Source organism: Macaca nemestrina, chromosome 20 (genome assembly GCF_043159975.1).
Source record: "Macaca nemestrina isolate mMacNem1 chromosome 20, mMacNem.hap1, whole genome shotgun sequence".
In the NCBI taxonomy this organism is placed as follows: Eukaryota; Metazoa; Chordata; class Mammalia; order Primates; family Cercopithecidae; genus Macaca; species Macaca nemestrina.
The window spans coordinates 59,624,076-59,640,642 of record NC_092144.1 but is presented as its reverse complement, the minus strand read 5'-3'; the positions used below and the strand labels follow the sequence as shown (position 1 = coordinate 59,640,642).

The 16,567-nt window shown below is 54.1% G+C and overlaps 1 protein-coding gene across 9 annotated transcripts; it reads right to left on the bottom strand.

Moving 5' to 3' along the window:
- Positions 1-779: 779 nt before the first annotated feature.
- Positions 780-14,292, bottom strand: LOC105497202 (fms related receptor tyrosine kinase 3 ligand). Of its 9 annotated transcripts, none has more exons than XR_011617782.1 (9): positions 12,107-12,231; positions 11,034-11,144; positions 10,626-10,679; positions 10,235-10,378; positions 7,109-7,247; positions 6,308-6,489; positions 6,164-6,232; positions 4,619-5,130; positions 780-1,003 (listed from the first exon to the last, which is right to left on the bottom strand). XR_011617782.1 is itself a non-coding variant. In XM_071087466.1 (9 exons), exons 2-8 carry the CDS (start codon positions 12,137-12,139, stop codon positions 6,185-6,187), a joined length of 711 nt encoding a protein of 236 aa, XP_070943567.1. In that variant the 5' UTR covers positions 12,140-12,176; positions 12,494-14,292; the 3' UTR covers positions 780-1,227; positions 6,164-6,184. The 9 variants fall into 9 exon arrangements, 7 of the variants coding, with proteins under 7 accessions (XP_070943567.1, XP_011766413.1, XP_011766418.1 ...); XR_011617781.1 differs by lacking the exon at positions 4,619-5,130 and adding an exon at positions 1,138-1,227; XM_071087466.1 differs by lacking the exon at positions 4,619-5,130 and adding an exon at positions 12,494-14,292 and having other exon boundaries at positions 780-1,227; positions 12,107-12,176.
- Between the last annotated feature and the right edge of the window lie 2,275 nt (positions 14,293-16,567).

Here is a 16,567-nt window from a genome sequence, read left to right as displayed (position 1 = left end):
TTGTTGTTGTTGTGGCCCGGGCTTTTGGGGAGTCTTGACATGTTTGGCCAGGCTGGTCTCGAATTCCTGGGCTCAAGCGATCCTCCCGTTTCAGCCTCCCAAAGTGCTGGGTTTAGCGGCGTGAGCCCCGGCGTCCTGCCCATTCTAGGCTTGGAGATTTGGATTCTTGTGTCTGGTCGACTTCACTCTGACCTGGACAAACCCCTGGCCTTATCCGGGCCTCAGTTTCTCCTTCTGTAAAACAGGTGGAGGTGGTCTTCTCCAGGGGCTCTAAGAGTTTATGAAGGAATGGCTTCTAGATGCCTGGCTGCACCAATCCGCGGAGCGTTCCTCAGAGGAACTTCTCACTTTCTGGACTGTCGGCCTTTGCTTCAGTTGGGTCCCTTGCCCAGGATGCCCTCCCCAACCCCTCCAAATCTGGCTTGTCACCATCGCAATGCCCTTTGGCTCTGGAAAGCCTCTTTGATGTTCCAACCTGGGTGAGCTGCCCTCCGCGGGCTCTCACACTGCCTCTGTGCTATCTCCATAGGAGCCTATGGCATCCTGCACCCAGGCTCGCTGAGTCCCTTGTCTTCTCGTCCATAGCCTAGGAGACCTGGGGCGACTGGGCTGGTTCTGACTCAAATCCGGGCTCTGGCATTGCCCAGTGCTGGCCCGGGGCTTCAGGGGACCTCAGAAAACACGTATTGAATGAAACATTGCATTGCAACTGAAAAACCAAGATTCTGAAATCAGAACGACCCCATACACACCCATCCACAGACAGACTTGGCCAGAGCTGGTAGAAAAGGATGATTTATATACAATTTCATGGGGACAAGGGCTTTGTACAGAGTTGGGTAAGTGGGGCCGGTGCTGCGTTCTGGCGTTGCCTCCATCCTGGGGAGGGAATGAGAGGGGTATTGGGCCCAAGGAAGGGACCAGCCTCTAGCCCACTTCCTCTGTGTGCCGGCTATGCATCCTCTGGCTGGTGACTCCCCTCTGTGTGCCTCAGTGTCCTCCCCTGTAAAATGGGATGATAGATGTGTCTGTCTCACTGGGTTGTTTAGGATCCGCTGACAGAGGAGACAGAAAGAAACAGCTCAGGGCGGGGCACAGATTATTCCCAAAACACCACCATTCCCAGCAAGCGCTTACTGTGTGCTAGGGCATTGCTGTCCAAGAGAACGTGGCCATGACAGAAATGTTCTCGGATGGGCGCGGTGGCTCACGCCTGTAATCCCAGCACTTTGGGAGGCCAAGGCAGGCAGATCAAGAGGTCAGGAGATCGAGATCATCCTGGCTAACGCGGTGAAACCCCAAACCCCGTCTCTACTAAAAAAAATTAGCTGGGCGTGGTGGCAGGTGCCTGTTGTCCCAGCTACTCGGGAAGCTGAGGCAGGAGAATCGCTTGAACCTGGGAGGCGGAGGTTGCAGTGAACCGAGATCGCGCCACTGTACTCCAGCCTGGGTGACAGAGACTCCGTCTCAAAGAAGAAACGTTCTCTACTTTTGCCTGGGCACAGTGGCTCACACGTATAATCCCAGCACTTTGAGAGGCCGAGGTGGGTGGATCACCTGAGGTTGGGAGTTTGAGACTAGCCTGACCAACATGGAGAAACCTCATCTCTACTAAAAATACAAAATTAGGGCCAGGCACGGTGGCTCACACCTGTAATCCCAGCACTTGGGGAGGTTGAGGCGGGTGGATCACCCGAGGTCGGGAGTTCGAGACCAGCCTGACCAACATGGAGAAACCCCATTTCTACTAAAACTACAAAATTAGCTGAGGCAGGAGAATCGCTTGAACCCGGGAGGTGAAGGTTGCAGTGAGTCGAGATCGCGCCATTGCACTCCAGCCTGGGCAACAAAAGTGAAACTCCTGTCTCAAAAAAAAAAAAAAAAAAGAAAGAAAGAAAAAGAAATGTTCTCTATTGGCCGGGCGCGGTGGCTCAAGCCTGTAATCCCAGCACTTTGGGAGGCCGAGACGGGCGGATCACGAGGTCAGGAGATCGAGACCATCCTGGCTAACACAATGAAACCCCGTCTCTACTAAAAATACAAAAAAATTAGCTGGGCGAGGTGGCGGGCGCCTGTAGTCCCAGCTACTTGGGAGGCTGAGGCAGGAGAATGGCGTAAACCCGGGAGGCGGAGCTTGCAGTGAGCCGAGATGGCGCCACTGCACTCCAGCCTGGGCGACTGAGCGAGACTCCGTCTCAAAAAAAAAAAAAAAAGAAAAAAAAAGAAATGTTCTCTATTTTTGCTCTTTAATACGGGAATAACCAGCCACATGTGAATACTGAACACTTGAGATGGGGCCGGTACACTACTCAGGAGGTTGAGGCAGGAGGATCACTTGAGTCCAGGAGTTCGAGGCTGGACTTAAACTTCTTTTGAGACAGTCTCGCTCTGTCACCTAGGCTGGAGTGCAGTGGCACGATCTCGGCTCACTGCAGCCTCTGCCTCCCGGGTTCAAGCGATTCTTCCTGCCTCAGCCTCCTGAGTTAGCTGGGATTACTGGTGGTGCTACCACACCCAGCTAATTTTTATATTTTTAGTAGAGATGGGGTTTCACCATGTTGCCCAAGCTGGTCTTGAACTCTTTAGGCTCAAGTGATCTGCCAAGGAGAGCCACCATGCTGGGTGAGACACAATAAAATTAATATCAGGTATTAGTCGGGCAGGGCGGCTCACTCCTGTAATCCCAGCACTTTGGGAGGCTGAGGCAGGCAGATCACGAGGTCAAGAGATTGAGACCATCATGGCAAACATGGTGAAACCCCACCTTTACTAAAAATACAAAAATTAGCTGGGCGTGGTGGCACGAGCCTGTAGTCCCAGCTACTCGGGAGGCTGAGGCAGGAGAATCACTTGAACCCGGGAGGCGGAGGTTGTAGTGAGCTGAGATCATGCCACTGCACTCCAGCCTAGGTGACAGAGCGATTCAGATACTGGTCCTTGATCTGTTAACAGTTATTGGAAAACGTATGTATGTTTTTCTTTTTTCTTTCTTTCTCTCTGTCTTTTTTTGTGACAGGGTCTCTCCCTCTATTGCCCAGGCTGGAGTGCACTCATTTTTTTTTTTTTTGGTGGATAGATACGGGTCTTAGCAATCATGGTGATTCCCAGAGATAGCAACTGAGATTCTAAGCTCTTCTGTGTGGTTTTTGTTTTTTGTTTTGGAGACAGGGTCTTGCTCTCTCACTCAGGCTGGAGTGCAGTGGCACAATCATAGCTTACTGCAGCGTCGACCTCCTGGGCTCAAGCGATCCTCCTACCTTGCCTCTTGAGTAGCTGGGACTACAGGCATGTGCCACCACAGCCAGCTACTTTTTAAAATTTTTTTGTAGAGATGGGGTTTCGCCATGTTGCCCAGGCTGGTTTAATGTATGTTTTGAACAACTTGACTATGTGAATCTACTTTTGGCAACTGTAAATTTCATGAAATTTAAATATAGATGAAGTGTTTCTGATAAAAATTTATTGTCTGAGCCTGGCACGGTGGCTCACACTTGTAATCCCAGCACTTTGAGGCGGGTGGAACGCGAGGTCAGGAGATGGAGACCGTCCTGGACAAGATGGTGAAACCCTGTCTCTACTAAAAGTACAAAAATTAGCCGGGTGTGGTGGCGCATGCCTGTAATCCCAGGTAATTGGGAGGCTGAGGCAGGAGAATCGCCTGAACCCGGGAGTCGGAGGTTGCAGTGAGCTGAGATTGCGCCACTGCACTCCAGCCTGGGTGACAGAGCGAGAATCCATCTCAAAAGAAAAAAAAAAAAGTGTACATTGGATGCTGAAGGCTTAGTATGACAACAGAATGTAAAATATTCAAAATGATGAATGATTCAAAATTATTAATGTCTAATTAATCATTGAAAAATATTGATTATATGTTGAAATGACAATATTTTGGATATACTGCATAACATAAAGTTACTTGCTTCTTTTTCCTTTTTTAAAAAACTGAGGCTGGACGTGGTGGCTCACGCCTGTAATCCCAGCACTTTGGGAGGCCGAGGTGGGTGGATCACGAGGTTAGGGGTTCGAGACCAGTCTGGCCAACATGGTGAAGCCCCGTCTCTATTAAAAATACAAAAAATTAGCCGGGTGTGATGGCGGGTGCCTGTAATCCCAGCTACTCGGGAGGCTGAAGCAGGAGAATCACTTGACCCCGGGAGGTGGAGGTTGCAGTGAGTTGAGATTGCACCACTGGACTCCAGCCTGGCGACAGAGTGAGACACCGTCTCAGAAAGGAAAAAAAAAAAAAAAAAAAAAAAAAATGTGGCTACTAGGAAAGTGAAAATCGCACAGGTAGCCCACGTGTTGTTTCCACTGCATTGCTCTAAAAGCCTTGCCTGTGTCACTTCACTTAACCTCATGACAACCCTATGGTAGAAGGACAATTATTAGAGCCTTTTGTACAGATCAGGAAACTGAGGCAGCAGAGTGAAGGGCACAGATGCTGGATCAAGACAACCTGGAGGCCGGGTGGGATGGCTCATGCCTGTAATCCCAGCACTTTGGGAGGCTGAGGCGGGTGGATCAGCTGAGATCAGGCGTTTGAGACCAGCCTGGCCAACATGGTGAAACCCCGTCTCTGTTACAAACACAAAAATTAGCCAAGCGTGCTTGTGGGTACCTGTAATCCCAGCTACTCCAGAGGCTGAGGCAGGAGAATCGCTTGAACCCGGGAGGCGGAGGCTGCAGTGAGCTGAGATCGCGCCACTGCACTCTAGCCTGGGCGACAGAGTGAGAGTCCATCTCAAAAAAATAAAAAATAAAAAAAGGAAGAAAGCCCCACATGAGGCCTGCATTACTAAGGCAGTATATGTGTGAGCAATTACTACAAAATGTTAGATTTGAAATGTTAGGGGGGCCGGGCGCGGTGGCTCAAGCCTGTAATCCCAGCACTTTGGGAGGCCGAGACGGGCGGATCACGAGGTCAGGAGATCGAGACCATCCTGGCTGACACAGTGAAACCCCGTCTCTACTAAAAAAATACAAAAAAACTAGCCGGGCGAGGTGGCAGGCGCCTGTAGTCCCAGCTACTCGGGAGGCTGAGGCAGGAGAATGGCGTGAACCCGGGAGGCGGAGCTTGCAGTGAGCCAAGATCACGCCACTGCACTCCAGCCTGGGCAGCAGAGCGAGACTCTGTCTCAAAAAAAAAAAAAAAAAAGAAATGTTAGGGGACCTGCTGAGGCCTCCCCTCTTTCTTCCCTCCTGGCCCACCTGCCCGCACCCTCCACACTTGTTCCCAGCTCGTTTCCTCCCTCTCACACCTCCCATGGCTCCTTGCTGCACCACATTGGCCCAAGTTACTGGAACACCCTGAGCTTTCTCATACCAATCGGCTTTACAAAGGCAGTTCCCTCTTTCTGGAATGCCATTTCCTTCCTGCCCCAGGAGGCTTGCAAACTCCTGCATCCACAGATCTCCCCAGGGCCCCTTGCTCCTTCAGGTCCCCAATGAGCTCCATGTCTTTCCCTAATCTAACTCCTCCCCCAGGTTCTCCCCTGTCCACCCCATCGCTGGACCAGGGCGATCTGTGCCAACTCAAGCCTATCAGGCCCCAAGCCTGTCCCTCCTGATCACTGACCCCTGACTCGCTGCCCATCCACGCCACTCCATCCCATGGTCCTTGTCCTGGGTCCTCCCACAGCCTCCAGCTTGGTCTCCAGGTCTGTGTCCGTGGCCCCATAGGGCTTTGCATCCCCTGCCCTGCCCTGCCCTGCCCTCTCCTGCCCTCCCCTCCCCTTCTCTTCTCTTCTCTTCTCGAAATGGAGTCTAGCTCTGTCACCCAGGCTGGAGTCCAGTGGAGCAATCTCGGCTCACTGAAACCTCCGCCTCCTGCGTTCAAGCAATTCTCCTGCCTCAGCCTCCCTAGTAGCTGGGATTACAGGCACACACCACTACGCTCAGCTAATTTTTGTATTTTTAGTAGAGACTGGTTTTGCCATGTTGGCCAGGCCGGTGTTGAACTCCTGACTTCAAGTGATCCACCTGCCTCAGCCTCCCAAAGTGCTGGAATTACAGGTGTCAGCCACCATGCCTGATCCCAGAGGGGTCTTTCTGTACCCAGAGCTGCCCCTGCCCCTCCGCTACTCACCACCCTTCCATGGCCTCCTAGTGCCCCTCCCCACCTGCAGACACAAAATCCAGGCCCCATGGTTCATGAAGGACTCACCAGGATGAGGCCCCAGCCAGGTCAGTGCTCCACAAGCAGCAGGTCCTGGGGACTGGGGACAGGGGGCACCTGTGGGCCCCAAAGTGTCAGCCACAAGTGGGTCACCCTCTCGGCCCCCTCACCCCCTCTGCCCACCCTGCTCACCTGCTCCCTAGGGCGGGGTGTCCTCCGCCGCGTCCTCTGCCAGTGCAGGCACCAGGCAGTGGCCAGCAGCAGGAGGCCCACAGGCAGCAACAGCAGGAGGAGGAGCAGAGGGCGCTGCGGGGCTGTCAGGGCTGTGGCCTCCAGGGCCCCTGGACTCCGTGGGGGTGGCAGGGTTGAGGAGTCTGGGGAGAAAGAGGAGGCTGGGTGACCAAGGAGAAGGGCTGGGGTAAGGAAGGAAAGAGAGGCCTGGCTGCCACTGACTGTGTGACCTTGGATGGGCTGCTTGGCCTCTCTGTGCCTCAGTTTGCTCATCTGTAAAACTACGATAATCATTGTACCTACCTCATCAGATTGTCACAAATTAGATGAGCGAATAGCCTAGGCACAGTGGCTCATGCCTGTAATCGCAGCACTTTGGGAGGCCAAGGTGGACGGATCTCTTGAGGTCAGGAGTTCGAAACCAGCCTGGCCAACATGGTGAAAACCCATCTCTACCAAAAACACAAAAATTAGCCAGGCATGGTATGCGCACCTCTAATCCCAGGTACTCGGAAGGCTGAGGCAGAAGATTCGCTTGAACCCTGGAGATGGAGGTTGCAGTGAGCCGAGATTGCGCCACTGCACTCCAGCCTGGGCTACAGAGCAAGACGACTCAGAAAAAAAAAAAAAGTAAACTGAGGAATAAACTTGCCCTTGTCACAACCAATATGAGCAGGGTGGGGTCTGGGACGCACTGTGCAGAGAGGAGGAGCGGCCGTGAGGACAGGAGGGGAAGGAGTGGGAGTGGCTGGAAGCCTTTACCAGGCTGACACTGCAGCTCCAGGCACCGGGAGAAATTCTGGCGAGTGATCCAGGGCTTCAGAGCCACCAGCTGCTCGGAGGTCTCCTGCAGGAGGCGGGAGATGTTGGTCTGGACGAAGCGAAGACAGCTGGGGGGGTGCTGGGAGCAGGGGAGGGAGACGTCACCACCACGTCATTCCCCTCACCACCCCTCCGCAGGCCAAAGGCCCTTCCCTGCTGGCTATGCCCAGCAACAGGGCAGGGCCCAGTGAGCTGTGGCTCTCAGAGAGAGTTTATTTATTTTATTTTATTTATTTTTTATTTTTTTGAGATAGAGTCTCGCTGTGTTGCCCAGGCTGGAGTGGTGAAATGCAACCTCTGCCTCCTGGGTTCAAGTGATTATCCTGCCCCAACATCCCCAGTGCTTGGGACTATAGGTGCCCACCACCATGTCCGGCTACTTTTTGTATTTTTAGTAGAGATGGGGTTTCTCCATGTTGGACAGGCTGGTCTCGAACTCCTGACCTCAGGTGATCTGCCCACCTTGGCCTCCCAAAGTGCTGGCATTATAGGCGTGAGCCACCGCACCCGGCCATATTTATTTATTTATTTATTTATTTATTTATATTTTTTAGTAGAAATGGGGTTTCTCTATGTTCGTCAGGCTAGTCTCAAACTCCTGACCTCAGGTGATCCGCCCACCTTGACCTCCCAAAGTTATTTTAGTTTATTATTTTATTTTTTGTTTTGAGATGGAGTCTCGCTCTGTTACCCAGGCTGGTGTGCAGTGCAGTGGCACGATCTTGGCTCATGCAACCTCCGGCTCCCGGGTTCAAGGAATTCTTCTGCCTCAGCCTCCCAAGTAGCTGGGACTATAGGCGTGCACCACCATGCCAGGCTAATTTTTGTATTTTTAGTAGAGACAGGGTTTCACCGCGTTGGCCAGGCTGGGCTCAAACTCCTGACCTCATGATCTGCCTGTCTCGGGCTCCCAAAGTGCTAGGATTACAGGTGTGAGCTATCACGCCCGGCCTTTTATTTTATTTTTAATTTTTTTGAGGCCGGGCGCGGTGGCTCAAGCCTGTAATCCCAGTACTTTGGGAGGCCGAGGCGGGTGGATCATGAAGTCAGGAGATCGAGACCATCCTGGCTAACATGGTGAAACCCCGTCTCTACTAAAAATACAAAAAACTAGCCGGGCGTGGTGGCGGGCGCCTGTAGTCCCAGCTACTCGGAGGCTGAGGCAGGAGAATGGCGTAAACCCGGGAGGCGGAGCTTGCAGTGAGCCGAGATCGGGCCACTGCACTCCAGCCTGGGTGACACAGCGAGATTCCGTCTCAAAAAAAAAAAAAAAAAAAAAAAATTTTTGGAGACAGAGTCTTGCTCTGTCGCCCAGGCTGGAGTGCAGTGGTGTGATCTTGGCTCACTGCAACCTCCACTTCCCAGGTTCAAGGAATTCTTCTGCCTCAGCCTCCCGAGTAGCTGGGATTACAGGTGCACACCACCACGCCTGGCTAACTTTTGTATTTTTAGTAGAGATGGGGTTTCACCACATTGACCAGGCTGGTCTCAAACTCCTGACCTTGTGATCTGCCCGCCTTGGGCTCCCAAAGTGCTGGGATTACAGGTGTGAGCCACTGCGCCCGGCCTTTTATTTTTAATTTTTTTGGAGACGGAGTCTTGCTCTGTCGCTCAGGCTGGAGTGCAGTGGTGTGGTCTTGGCTCACTGCAACCTCCGCCTCCTGGGTTCAAGCAATTCTCCTGCCTCAATCTCCCGAGTAGCTGGGACTACAGGTGCCTGCCACCATGCCCGGCTAATTTTTTTTTTTTTTGTATTTTAGTAGAGACGGCGTTCATTGTGTTGCCCAGGCTGGTCTTGAACTCCTGAGCTCAGGCAATCTGCCTGTCTCAGCCTCCCAAAGTGCTGGGATTACAGCTGTGAACCACTGCACCCAGCCTATTTTATGTTTTGAGACAGGGTCTTGCTTTGTCACCCAAGCTGGAGTGCAGTGGCCCAGTCACAGTTCACCGCAGCTTTGAAATCCAGGGCTCAAGTGATCCTCCCACCTCAGCCTTCTGAGTAGCTGGGACCACAGGTGGGCACCACCATGCCTGGCTAATTTATTTTTATTTTTGTGCAGAGATGAGGTTTCACTGTGTTACCCGGGTTGGTCTTGAACACCTGGGCTCAAGCAGTCCTCCTACCTTGGCCTCCGAAAGTGCTGGGATTACAGGTGTGAGCCACTGCACCCAGCCCTCAGATAGAGGTTTTTGTTTGTTTGTTTGTTTGTTTGTTTTGAGAGGGAGTCTCGCTCTGTCACCCAGACTGGGGTGCAGTGGCCGGATCTCAGCTCACTGCAAGCTCCGCCTCCCGGGTTCCCGCCATTCTCCTGCCTCAGCCTCCCGAGTAGCTGGGACTACAGGCGCCCGCCACCTCACCCGGCTAGTTTTTTTTTTTTTTTTGTATTTTTTAGTAGAGATGGGGTTTCACCGTGTTAGCCAGGATGGTCTCGATCTCCTGACCTCGTGATCCGCCCGTCTCGGCCTCCCAAAGTGCTGGGATTACAGGCTTGAGCCACCGCGCCCGGCCTTGTTTTGTTTTTGAGACAGTTTCACTCTGTCTCCCAGGCTGGAGTGCCGTGGCATGATCTCGGCTCACTGCAGCCTCTGGCTCCCGGGTTCAAGCGATTCCCTAGCCACCATGCCTGGCTAATTTTTGTATTTTTAGTACAGCTGGGGTTTCATCATGTTGGCCAGGCTAGTCTCGAACTCCTGACCTAAAGTGATCCGCCCACCTCAGCCTCCTAAAGCTCTGGGATTACAGGAGTGAGCCACCGCGCGCGGTCTTCTCACTTTAGAGACCTCTTCTCCCCAGTTTTTTTCGGGGGAAGAACCCCTCAGTGGCACCCTTCATCATGGCCTAGGAAACCGGGGCCCCAGAATGGGACCAGACTGCTCCCCATCACCAGTGCCTGGGGACGTGTTTGTTCTGCAGGAACAGAGCTCCGCCGGGTAGAGCTTCTCGCTCTACCTTCCTTGGGTGGCTGTGATCCAAATAAATCTCCAATAAGGCCTAGCGGAGCTTTACTTCTAATGCGTACGAAGGCATCTCCCTCCCCTCACTTGTCCCCTAAGTTGAGGGCTGACCTGAAAGGCACATTTGGTGACAAAGTGTATCTCCGTGTTCACGCGCTCCAGCAAGCCTTGCATCTTGGACCCAGCCACAGTCTTGAGCCGCTCCATCCAGCGCTGTGCCAGGACCAGCCGCCAGAGGGCCCCGCAGAGCTCCTCCTAGTGGGGAGAACCCCCGGGTCTGAGGGAGGAGGGGCTGGGCCGGGGCTGCTGGGCCGGAGGGAGGAGGGGCTGGGCCGGAGGGAGGAGGGGCTGGGCCGGGGTTCCTGGGTCTGAGGGAGGAGGGGCCGGGGACTCTGATTCCTGGGTTTGGGGAGGGGAGGGCCAGGTTATCCACTCGCCTGGGTGGGGCATCTTGAGTCTGTGGTCCCCACCTCCATCCCAGGTCCCTCCCAACATGACTCACGTCCTGCAGGTTGGAGGGCACGGTGACCGGGTAATCTTGAAGCAGGTAGTCAGACTGCATGCGGGAGAAAACAGAGTCAGGCCTGGCTGAAGACAGCGGGAAACAGAACTGTGGAGACCCAGAGGAGGCAGCAGAGAATCGGAGAGAGAGGGAAAAGAGCCAGAGAGGGGAGCCCAGAAGAAGTCACAGAACTTTGACTTCACAGAGGGAGGATACCCCTAAGCACAGTGGCTCACGCCTGTAATTCCAGCATTTTGGGAGGCCAAGGTGGGAGGATCGCTTGAGCCCAGGAGTTCAAGACCACCCTGGGCATCACAGGGACAGAGACCCCGTCTCTACTTAAAAAAAAAAAAAAAAAGGGAGGGGGATCACGTGAAGGGGTCCGGGGTAGCGGGTAGCGCCTCTCACCAGCTCGCGGATTTTGACAGCGAAGTCGGAGGAGATGGGGCTGTGTTGGAAGGAGCAGTCCTGGGTCTCACTGAGTCCCGAACTCAGCAGCAGCAGCAGGAGGAGATAGGTCTGCAGGGGAGGGGGCGCTAGGGGAGCCCTCCGCTGTTCCACACACAGCCCCCTCCTCCGGGCTTCCCACCTGCACTGTTCTGTCTTCCCCGCCCCTCCTTCCCCAGGTGTCCTTCCGCCTCTTCCACACTTTCCGGGGACGTGGCCCCATCTCTGCTCGTCTTTCCCGGTTTCTCTCTGCCTCTGGTCCAACGCCGTCCAGTTTGCATCCTCCTCTGCCCCACCCCTCTCTCTCCCCATCTCCCCCACTCTGCCCGTCTGTCTCCAACCACCTCATCCTCACGTCTGCTTTCCTCGCCCGGGTTCCTCCAGTCCTGTTCCTCCCTCTGCCTTATACACCCCTGTTGCCTGCTTCTCTCTTGATCTTGGTCCACGTCCTCTTCATTCGTTCTTGGCTCTGTCCACCTCCCCTGTCCTCTGTCCATACCCCCTCCTGTCCATCTCCTCCTCCTCTGTCCATCTCCCCATCTGTCCATCTCCCTCCTCCTGTCCACCTCCCCCTCCTCTTCATCTCCCTCTCCTCTGTCCATCTCCCCCTCCTGTTCACCTCCCCTCTCCTCTGTCCATACCCCCTCCTGTCCATCTCCCCTCTCCTCTATCCATACCCTGTCCTGTCCATCTCCTCTCCTGTCCATCTCCTCATTCTGTCCATCTCCCCCTCCTGTCCAGCTCCCTCTCCTGTCTATTTCCCTCTCCTCTGTCCATCTCCCTCTCCTATCTCCCCCTCCTCTGTCCATCTCCCCCTCCTGTCCATCTCCCCCTCCTGTCCATCTTCCCCTCCTCTGTCCATCTCCCCCTCCTCTGTCCATCTCCTCTCCTATCCATCTCCCCTCACATCTGTCCATCTCCCCTCGTATTTCCCCCTCCTCTGTCCATCTATCCTCCCCTCCATCTCCCCCCCCCGCCCCATCCTGACATTGTGCCTCCCCTCTCCCCTGACCTTGTCCCTGGGATTTACGCACTGTTGGGCTCCAGGCTGGCGCCAGCACTGTCATCTCGGCCGGGGGCCCCTCATGCCTCCTGTGGCCGGGTCTTGGAAGGGACAGAAGAACAAGTCTCGGACCCCCATGCCCCAGCCCCTGTCCCGCCCGCCCCTTTGCCTCCCCGCCCCTCCTGCATCCCTTTGATGTGGCTGAGTTTCCGCCCCTTCCTCCCCCAGGCTTCCTGCGTCGGCCCCAGTTATGGTGAAAACTCTTCATCTCCACTTCCAAGAACCCCGATGGTCCCCAGAACCCTCCCCAGGTTAGGGACCCAGGAACCCAGCCCCCCACCCTCTGCTCCCCCTGTCCCAGGAGTGGGGACCCTGGCTCCGCCCCTTGGGGACCTAGAGTCCAAGTCTCCTCACGCACCAGGCTTGCCCCAGCTGGGTGTGGAAGGGGCCAAGCCGGGTGACAGCCAGAGACCGAAAGTGAAAGGAAAATTTTGGGGGGAGACAGTCCAGGGGTGGAATCTGGGCCCAGGCAGAGCGCGCTCCCTGGTGGTGAGAGGCGGCCGCTCACGCCGCAGATGGTGGGCTCCCTGGATGCCCCGCGGCGGGGGCTGCAGTGGGGTTGACTCCCTGGGTGGCATGCCCAGTGCATGGTGAGCTGGGGCTGGAACCCGGATCTGTCTCTGGGAACTAGGAGTTGCTGTGTCTTACCGTCCTCTGGGCCCCAACTTTGCCCCGCCAAGGCTTGGCACACAGGACCCAGGATGTATCTTGACACATTGGGCCTGGCAGGTGTCGCCCTAGCCCTAGCTTTATCATTGTGGGAGCTTGGCCAGCCCGTTGACCTCTCTAAGCCTCGGTTTCTCCAACTCCAAACTGAGAAGTGAGGTGGTAAATGAGACAAAATAGAAGCTCTCTTCCACATCTGTGGACCTCTGAATCTCTGAAGTTTTTTTTCTTTTTTTTGAGAGGGGGTCTGTCTCTGTTGCCCAGGCTGGAGTGCAGTGGCACAATCTCCTCTCACTGCTACGTCCACCTCCCGGGTTCAAGCGATTCTTGTGCCTCAGCCTCCTGAGTAGCTGGAATTACAGGTGCGTGCCATCACGCCCAGCTAATTTTTGTATTTTTAGTAGAGACGAGGTTTCACCATATTGGCAAGGCTGATCTTGAACTCCTGATCTCAGGTGATCTGCCTGCCTCAGCCTCCCAATGTGCTGGGATTACAGGTGTGACCCACCACACCTGGCCTGAATCTTTTGCTTACCCATCCGATCCGTGGCAGACTGTCCTCAAACATCTGCTGGCCCCTCTTCCCTGCAGAAGGATTCGAGGCCCTATCCTGGGGAACTCGGACATGGCCACACTCACTTTGGCCAATCACATGAGGGTGGAGGTGACAGGTGTCACTTCTAGATGGAAGTCTAAGGGTCTGGGGAATGGATGGTGGAGGATGCATGGAGAGAGCGCCTCCATCAGCCAAGTTTCCTGTGCCACTCAGAGGAGTACAGGGATCCTGCCAGCCCTGGGTGAGCGCAGGGAGTGTAAGCAACAAACTAAAGTTGTGGTTGTGGCCCACGCAGATTTGGGGGTTGTGTGTTACTGCAGCAAAGCCTCGCCCGTCGTGGCCTTCACCATCCATTTCCCTTCCCTGATCCCTCTGCCTGCCTCACTTCCTGTTCAGCCTGGGTTAGCTGCCTTGTGGCACTGACTGATCAGACCTTCCATCTGGCTAGAAAGAGAGGCAGAGATACAAGCCCCAATAGCTCATGTGGCCCATGGACAAAGGACCTGCTCTAGCTCCTTCCTGACCAAGTCCTGGGGCCCCTCAATGTGTGTCCTGCCCTACTGCCCTACCACCTCTAGGGAATCTCTGTGGCCTTCCCAAAGACTCCTCTCTCTCTCTTCCTTTTTTTTTTTCTTTTTTTGAGACCGAGTCTCGCTGTGTTGCCCAGGCTGGAGTGCAGTGGCACGATCTTGGCTCACTGCAAGCTCTGCCTCTGCCTCCTGGGTTCAAGAGATTCTCCTGCCTCCACCTCCCAAATAGCTGGGATTTCAGGTGCTGCCACCATGCCTGGCTAATTTTTATAATTTTAGTAGAGACGGGATTTCACCATGTTGCCCAGGCTGGTCTCGAATTTCTGACCTCAAGTGATCCACCTGCCTCAGCCTCCCAAAGTGCTGGGATTACAGGTGTGAACTGCCACGCCCAGTTCGGAAAACCCCATTTTTTTTTTTTTTTTTTTGAGACAGAGTCTTGCTCTGTCGCCCAGGCTGGGGTGCAGTGGCCGGATCTCAGCTCACTGCAAGCTCCGCCTCCCGGGTTTAGACCATTCTCCTGCCTCAGCCTCCCGAGTAGCTGGGACTACAGGCGCCTGCCACCTCGCCCGGCTAGTTTTTTGTATTTTTTAGTAGAGACGGGGTTTCACCATGTTAGCCAGGATGGTCTCGATCTCCTGACCTCGTGATCTGCCCGTCTCAGCCTCCCAAAGTGCTGGGATTACAGGCTTGAGCCACCGCGCCCGGCCGGAAAACCCCATTTAAAAAAAAATATTTTTTTTGAGATGGAGTCTTGCTCTGTTGCCCAGACTAGAGTGAAGTGGTGTGATCTCAGCTCACTGCAACCTCTGCCTCTTGGGTTCGAGTTATTCTCCTGCCTCAGCATCCTGAGCACCTGTAAACTGGGATTACAGGTGCCCGCCACCACACCCAGCTAATTTTTGTATTTTTAATACAGACAGGGTTTCACTATGTTGGCCAGACTGCTCTCAAACTCCTGACCTCAGGTTATCCGCCCACTTCGGCCTCCCAAAGTGTTGGGATTACAGGCTTGTCACTAAGCCTGGCCTCTGAAAACTCCCCTTTTATCTTAAACTAGTAAGAGTGGGTTTCTTTTTTTTTTTTTTTTTTTTTTTTTTTGAGACGGAGTCTCGCTCTGTCGCCTAGGCTGGAGTGCAGTGGCCAGATCTCCGCTCACTGCAAGCTCCGCCTCCCGGGTTCACGCCATTCTCCTGCCTCAGCCTCCCGAGCAGCTGGGACTACAGGCGCCCGCCACCTCGCCCGGCTAGTTTTTTTGTATTTTTTAGTAGAGACGGGGTTTCACCGTGTTAGCCAGGATGGTCTCGATCTCCTGACCTCGTGATCCGCCCATCTCGGCCTCCCAAAGTGCTGGGATTACAGGCTTGAGCCACCGCGCCCGGCCAAGAGTGGGTTTCTTACATCAAAAAGAATTCTACTTCAGGTGTGGTGGCTGACGCCTGTAGTCCCACACTTTGAAAGGCTGAGGTGAGAGGATCGCTTGAGGCCAGGAGTTCAAGACCAGCCTGGGCAACATAGGTAGACCCTGCCTATTAAAAAAAAAAATTAGCCAGGCATGGTGGTGCATGTCTGTGGTCTGAGCTACTCAGGAGGCTGAGGTGGGAGGATTGAGCCCAGGCCGAGGGTGCAGTGAGCTGTGACTGCCCCACGGTACTACAGCCTGAAAAACAGAGCAAGATCCTTTATTTAAAAAATCAACAGCTGTGTGCGGTGGCTTAAGCCTGTAATCCTAGCACTTTGGGAGACTGAGACAGGCAGACTGCTTGAGGTCAGGAGTTTGAAACCAGCCTGGCCAACATGGTGAAACCCCATCTCTACTAAAAATACAAAAAATTAGCTGGGTGTGGTGGGCAAGCCTGTAATTCTAGCTACTCTGGAGGATGAGGCAGGAGAATCGCTTGAACCCGGGAGGTGGAGGCTGCAGTGAGCCAAGATGGTGCCACTGCACTCCAGCCTGGGCGACAGAGAGAGATTCTTGTCTCAAAAACAAAAAACAAACCAAAAAAACCCACTCACAACCAGAATCCTAAGGCAGTGGTGTGCTGAAGCGGCTCATATTGGCTCAAGGGAGCTGACCTGTTAACAATTTAGGATCTCGGCTGGGCATGGTGGCTCACGCCTGTAATCCCAGCACTTTGGGAGGCCGAGGTGGGTGGATCACAAGGTCAGGAGATCCAGACCATCCTGGCTAACATGGTGAAACCCCGTCTCTACTAAACGTACAAAAAATTAGCCGGGTGTGGTGGCAGAGGCCTGTAGTCCCAGCTACTCGGGAGGCTGAGGCAGGAGAATGGCGTGAACCCGGGAGGTGGAGCTTGCAGTGAGCTGAGATGGCGCCACTGCACTCCAGCCTGGGCAACAGAGCGAGACTCCATCTCAAAAAAACAAACAAACAAACAAACAAAACCCAACAACAACAACAAAAACCAATTCCGGATCTCTCAGCCAGTTGTTTAATCACCTGTACCTTGAAATCCGGCACGGTGGGAGCGTTTATATCATGGAAATTGACAAAAGTCATATAGGAGGACTTTAATTTTATTCCAGAGAGCTCCTTTACTGCGTATGGATTCCGGGGCCATGAAAAGGCAGAGAAAACCAGTGAGCAAGAGCTGCCAGATAGAGAAGACAAGAAGATATGAGAGTCCTAAGGCCCTGTCCAGGGTCCTCGGGGGTCCCC